The following is a 6,746-nucleotide window of genomic DNA, read 5'->3' as shown; positions in this document are numbered from 1 at the left end:
TCACCTCCAGCACCAACTTTGACCTGCAATGTGAAGATGAGGATCTGGAACTGTATTCCTCAGAGCACTCTGAGGAACCTCAGGGTGGACTAAGTGAGGATGATGAAAACATCATTCTTATTGATGCTTTCAATGAGGAGGAACTGGACCCAATCTCTGGAGAAGCTTATCGATGCAAGAAGTGTGGTACCGCTTTCCAGGACTTTAGTGAATTACAGGAACACCAGCAGATTCACCCAACAGAGAATTCATACCAATGCCCAATCTGCGGCAAAGAGTTCTTCCGAACTGCAAACTTGCGAATGCACATGCTCATTCATTCTAGTGACAGGCCACACAAGTGTCCAGAGTGTGACAAAGGCTTTATCCGCACAGCAGATGTCTGGAGGCACCTACGCAATGTACACAAGATTGAGCGTTCAAAAATTTTGGGGAATGGTATGGTTAGGAACCCATGTTCTTCCGTGCACAGGAACCAAAGCGGTGGAGATACCTATCAGCAATGTGCAGCCGATCAAAAGCCTGGAGAAGGACAGTCTAAACCTTACATCTGCCCAACATGTGGCAAAGGTTTTCATAAACCTAATCTGCTGTCCAAACATAAAGTGATCCACCGGCAGGACAAGCCATATGAATGCCAAGAATGTGGGAAGTCCTTTGTTCAGCTGCTCAGGTTGAAAAGACACCAAAAAACTCACTCTGGAGAACGCCCTTTCTACTGTGAGGAGTGTGGAGGGACCTTCACACGTCTAGCTTCTCTACAGCGGCACCAACGCATCCATACTGGAGAAAAACCCTATTCTTGTGCTTACTGTGCTCAAGACTTCACAGAATCAGGCTCTTTGAGGAGACACGAGCGCACGCACAAAGTGAAGACGGCTTAATGTCTAGAAAATGTTGCACTAGTAGGAATGTTGTTTCTTATCTGACTTAAACTTGTCCATGCTGCTTGAAAAATGTTCCCACTCCCACGAGAAAAGCCAGTTAAGAGCCTTCTTCTCTAGGTCTGACTGGCATAAACCTAGTAAGGAGACATTTCATAAGTAACTGCATGATCTCTGCAAGTAAAGACAATGCTGAGTGGCTCTGCAGACTTGCTTAGCAGTTGACAGAGGAGATATCTTCATTGCCATTTTGTAATAAGCACACAGAAGTCTACTGATATAAGTAGAAAGTAAAGACCCTTGAAGGTATATGACAATTTTATAGCTAGTTGGACTTTCCCAGGGGGTGCCTCTAGGATTGATACATTAAATGAAGCCCTTTCACATTCATGGTCTCTGAACTGGTTGGTGTTGCTGTCTATAATGTGACTGTTCTCTGGCACTGGATTTGGAGATGTGTCATTGTTAGGCCTGCATAATACAGTCAGAGCTGGCCCATCCATACCTTATCTCTGTGCATTCTCTTTTTTTTTAATGAAGTATTTTATTTGGAAAGAAAGCATCACAGCACTTGTAAAAATGGACAGTTAACATCTACACTGCATACACATACCTGCCGATGGAGATACTGATCCATTGTGTGTTTATACATAACTAGAGTTATATATGTATATTGGTAAATGGAGAGAGGGTTGTATGGCTGGTTGTGATGGTGCATGTGAATGATCTGTCTGGATCTGTGCCACTTGTGTCTAGCTGGAGGAGAGCCTTTACCCTGCCCAGCTACTGCATTACAGTAACAAATATTTGAGAACGTAAAATCAGAAAAAACAGTAATAAAAATAAGGAAAATACTTGCTGTTGGTTTCTGCAGTGTGTAGTAGTTTGAATTAATTTTCTTCTATCTCTAGCTCTTACTCCGGAAGAGGCAGTGCGCTAGGTAGCATGCATTTTATCACAAATTCTAGGACTATTTTTGCAGAGATACTGAGAACTAAGGTATTTTGTGAACTTGCTAATCTGAAAAAAACCTGCTTTGCAGCTTCTGCTTTCCTATAGTGTCTTGTCTTGAAATTTAAAAAAAAAATCTTCATAAATAACTTGCTGGTTTCTAGCTCCCTATTTTAATTACCCTTCAAATTCTCATTCACTGTATTCTCTTACGACTGCTGCCTCTGCACTCTCCATTTCAGCTCTGCGCCTGGTGTTATTGGTGAGAACCTATTTTTTTCAAAGACCTAAGAATGTGTAACTCTCTCCTCTAAATGGTATCTAATAAAAAATTAAAAATAGGAATAATCTTCTCATTCAGTTATAATCTCAGGGGTTACCTATAATAAGAATGAAATTGACAGATGTAATTACTATAGAAAACTGACTGTCCCTATGCAGTTGGTTTGTTTGATGTAAAAAGCTCTACACAATGTAAAAGCAGGTAGGGATTTCAGTTAATGAAAGAGTATATAATCTGTAAAAGTCTATTTCAGCTACACCTCATCTGCTTGTTATTTTCTCTTCTTGCAGCCATGATTGTATAAGCTATTCCTGTAGCAGGGTATGTTATGAACAGGGATCCTGGTTTTCTCTGATTTAAAAAAAATCCCCAATTTTCAGTTAAAAAAAGTAAGCCCAAATCCACATTTTTCTATGATTAAAATGAAATATTGCTATATATATATGTATATTAGTGGTGTTTTATTTAAATCATGGGAAAACGTGAATTTAGGGTTACTTTTTTATTTTTTTTAACTAAAATTGGGGATTTTTTTAAATCAGAGAAAACCAGGATCCCTGGTTATGAGGATTGTTGGAACATGGTAATAAAGTCCCTGCTCAGTTTTAAACTTGCTTTGTTTGTCAGTATCCTAATTTCAAAGAGTTGCCTGCTATCTTAGCCCTGTGTGAACTTTTTCTTTCCCATTAGAGATGTGATAATTTCATGGGTAAATTGTTTTGTTTTTTCCACTCCTAATGCTCCTCTCTTCTTCTTCATAGTCCCACCCTCTGCCATCCACCTGGTCACCATGTCATCCAGCTCATGGGGCTTCCCAAGAGTATTGAAATTAGGCAGCCAGGGAGCAGTGGCAGTGTTCATTGGACCCATGGAGAACCCCATGGGCATGGGATAACATGGTGTTGCACACTAGATTGTACCAGTGTATAGCCAGATTTAGGTGCATGGCCAGAAAATAGGATTCAGCCTGCTGGGGCAAAAAGTTGGATGCTACAAGTGCAAACCATGTCAGTATCTAGCAGGGAAAACATTTGCTACTGTCCTCTTTACTTTATCTCCATCCTTTGCTGTATTTACTCTTTTCCCCAGGTTAACATGTATATACTGATTTAATGGCAATATGCAGGGATGTTTATCTTTAAAATTGAAAACTTTTTTAATTGAAGACCATGTTTAATTTTTTTTTAATTGAAGATGGTTCCTTATGTGCAAGTCAAGGGAAGTGACTCTTCTGCTCTATTCAGCACTGGTAAGGCCTCACCTGGAGTACTGTGTCCAGTTTTGGGCCCCACACAAGAAGGCTGTAGGCAGTTTAGAAAGATCCCTGTGGAGAGTGGCAAAAATGATTAGAGGCCTGGGAACCATGACTTGCAAGGAAATGCTTAAAGAACTAAGGTTATTTAGTCTGGAGAAGAGAAGCTTGGGGGAGTGGGGGGAGGGTTTGGTAATACTGTTTTTAAATACCTGAAAGGCAATTAGAGAGGATGGAAACAGACTATTCTCTGTGGCCATAGAGGACAGAACTAGGAGCAATGAACTCGAGCTGCAGCAGAGGAAATTTAGGTTAGAGATGAGGAGGAGCTTTCTATAAGGGTGGTCAAGCATCAGAAGAGGTTACCTAGAGAAGTCCGAGCAGATGTGATCTTTTATTAGACCAACAGTTGGTCTAATAAAAGATATCACATCTACTCAGAACCGTGCCTGCCTATGTCCTTAGACCAACACAGCTGCAATCAAAAACCGAGAGAAGTTGTAGAATCTTCATCCTTGGAAATTTTCAAGGTTTGACAAATACTTGGCTTGGATGGTTTAATGAGGGACAAGCCTGCCTTGAACAGGGGGTTGACTAGATGACCTTATGGAGTCCCTTTCAGCCCTGCTTTCCTATGATTGTATGTGCAAATTTGTGTGATGTGACCCTAATGGAACTTTACCGCAGATTTTAATACGTGCCTTTTTAAATGCTTTTGCATGCCATGGGGAATTCTTAGCGCTTTGTTTTCCTGATGATAAAATGGAAATATGAATAGTTAGGGTCCTAGAAACTACTGCCACCCAACACTTAACACCTCTGGAGACTAGAAAGAGGAGGCCATGTGAAATCATTGATGTAACTGCTTGTATACTTTCCAGATCCTGTCTTTGGCATACACCTAACTGAAAATAAGCATTTGTACCAAACGGCATTCTATACTTCAATTTGTGAAGAAAAGAGAGGTAGTACCTATTTCCTTCAGTTTCTCTTTTAATGAAAAAGTAGGAAGTACGGCTAAATAAAGGTATCATAAGCATAAGATTTCTGGACCAGAATTTTACAATGAATAGTTTAGATTTTTTAGCATAACACTTAATGTCTACTATGCAAAGCCTTAAAAGAGTGGGAGACTCCATGATCAAAATGTTAAATGTTATATTCATATTCAAACTTGTTGATACAGTCCTCATTTTGCAAAACTGGAGAAAAGTTATTTAAGGACTGGGGTTTGCAGTTGGTGACAGGTGAAGAAAAGAGCCCTTAGACTAGAGGATAAAGGAAGCTCAAGATCAAGAAGACTAGAAGGCTACTAGCAGTGTCAGATTTGTCATGGGCTAAATCCTTAAAAAGGTTCACGGAATAAGAAAGACTAACAGCTTATCCATGGACATCATAACGTGAATCTGAATGATTAGTTTAAGATTGCATCATTAAATCTGGCTGACAAGTGGCAGGGCATTCAGCCACTCACTAAACCATGATTCAAAGGGAGATGTGTGCACATGTCAATCCCGGGATATCTCTCTTGAGAAAAAAGCAATGTCTGTTTCTAGCCCAAGACACCCCTTATGTGTAAAGCTGGGAGTAACCAAGTTCGAAAACAAGGAGTATTTATCCTAGGAGAAAGACATGTATTTGAACTAAATGCCCCCACTGAATTTCTAAAACGGCGGCCATGATATATTTAAGGACTGCACTGTTTTTTTTCCCCTCAGAAATAGCAAATCCTACAGCCTGTAACCAAAACTGCATCTACCACCCTAGTCTCCCATCCTATTTCATGTTTCTCTTTTCTCTCTCTTTCTCTGTCTCTCTTCCAGTTACTGCCAGGTTCCAGCTACCTTCATTTCTGCTGCTGGCCCTGCATGGGGTGAAAAACCAAATCCATTATGTTTGTGAAAATGGCAGATTGTTTTTCTGTGTAATATAAAAAAATGCTTTAATTCAGTTTGGACTATGCCTGAGCTTTTAGCTACCTTGGCATTTTGAAATAGATTTACCAAAGCAAGACTTTTAAAAATGCATAAAGATTAAGCAAAGACCTTTTATTTTTTGGCACGTACATGCATTACTCACAACGTTCCCCTTTTACTTTTGCACTAGCCCTTTAGGTGGTGGAATCTCCATCTCTGTCCTTGGAGGTTTTTAAGGCCCAGCTTGACAAAGCCCTGGCTGGAATGATCTACCTGGGGCTGGTCCCGCTTTGAGCAGGGGGTTGGACTAGGTGACCTCCTGAGGTGCCTTCAAACCCTTATTTTTATGATTATAGGTACTGCTCTGACAAATAACATGGCTGCGTATCTTGAAATTTTGCCCATTGTCTTCATGTATTCTGGTGACTTAATTTGTGGTAACCTCCTCCAAAGTAAGGACAGTCTGTGAGATGCATGCGGCATTATTACTCAGTCCTGTGCTGCCCTCTGGTCTCACCCCACAATTCCCAGGATTGGCTCTTGAGTCTGGTATGCAGAGGAACTAAAACGGAAAATGTTGTACTCTCCGCAGGCTCATCCCTCCCTGGGAAGAGGATGTGGGAATTGTATCCAGAACCGGAACTTAAGAAAGTTGTCATTTTTGCCAGGCAGTAAGACATTCCTTCATTAAGAACTGTCATTTTTACCAGGCAGACCAGAATCAGAGAGAAGGAGGGTTGGAAGGGATCTCAGGAGGTCATCTAGTCCAGTTTTTCTCAACCCATGGGTCCCGACCCAAAAGTGGGTCACAGGAATATATGAAAGGGTTGCAAACACACTTTAAAAATGGATCAATAAAGTTTAAAAACGGATTCTCCTTTACAGGAGAAGCGTGGGAAGCTGTGGCTTTTCCCTTGCCGGCTGGCAGAGCTCCTGCCTGTGAGGGGCTGCTTCCCCCCCGCCCCCGCACTGGGGGTACTGAGGGGCGCTGGGTTGGGACCAGCTACTGCTGTTTACAAATAGGTCCTGGTACAAAAAAGGTCAAGAACCGCTGCTCAAAGCCGGACCCTGCCCAACTACATCATCCCAGCCAGGGATGAGGATTCCAGCCTACGCGATCTCCCCCCGCACCCCAACGCTACAGACCTCGCAACGCCGGTTAAGTCCCGCTAACAGGCTGGGCAGAGGGCCCCTCCCGAGGGACATCCCCGGCAAGAGGAGCTGCCCGGGCCGCGGCAGGGAAAGGCCTAGCCCCAGACCCAGGCCCGGGTGCAGCGGGAGCAGAGGGCGCAGCGCTGCCGGGGCACGTCGAAGCTCAGGGCACCGTCTCGGCTCGAAGCGCCGTGAGCCCAGCTGTGGCGTCCCCAGCCCTGCAGAGCGCCACAACTCCAGGCGGAAGCAGCCCCGAGCCGGCTTCAACGCGGCCAATGCGCCTGCGCAGCCCCTCGGCGCCTGCGCCC

At 43.0% G+C, this 6,746-nt stretch overlaps 1 protein-coding gene across 1 annotated transcript in view; it reads left to right on the top strand.

Annotated features, from left to right (window-relative positions):
* LOC109286946 (zinc finger protein 501-like) overlaps positions 1-1,738 on the top strand; it is a 7,925-nt gene extending 6,187 nt beyond the window's left edge. Inside the window, exon 4 of the mRNA XM_019501769.1 lies at positions 1-1,738. Within this exon, the coding sequence (XP_019357314.1) occupies positions 1-884 (884 nt within the window). The 3' untranslated portion in view covers positions 885-1,738.
* Positions 1,739-6,746: the final 5,008 nt, after the last annotated feature.

The sequence above is a fragment of the Gavialis gangeticus genome, unplaced genomic scaffold (genome assembly GCF_001723915.1).
Source record: "Gavialis gangeticus isolate Ggan-Ray unplaced genomic scaffold, GavGan_comp1, whole genome shotgun sequence".
NCBI classification, from domain to species: Eukaryota; Metazoa; Chordata; order Crocodylia; family Gavialidae; genus Gavialis; species Gavialis gangeticus.
This window is presented reverse-complemented; position numbering and strand designations above follow the sequence as displayed.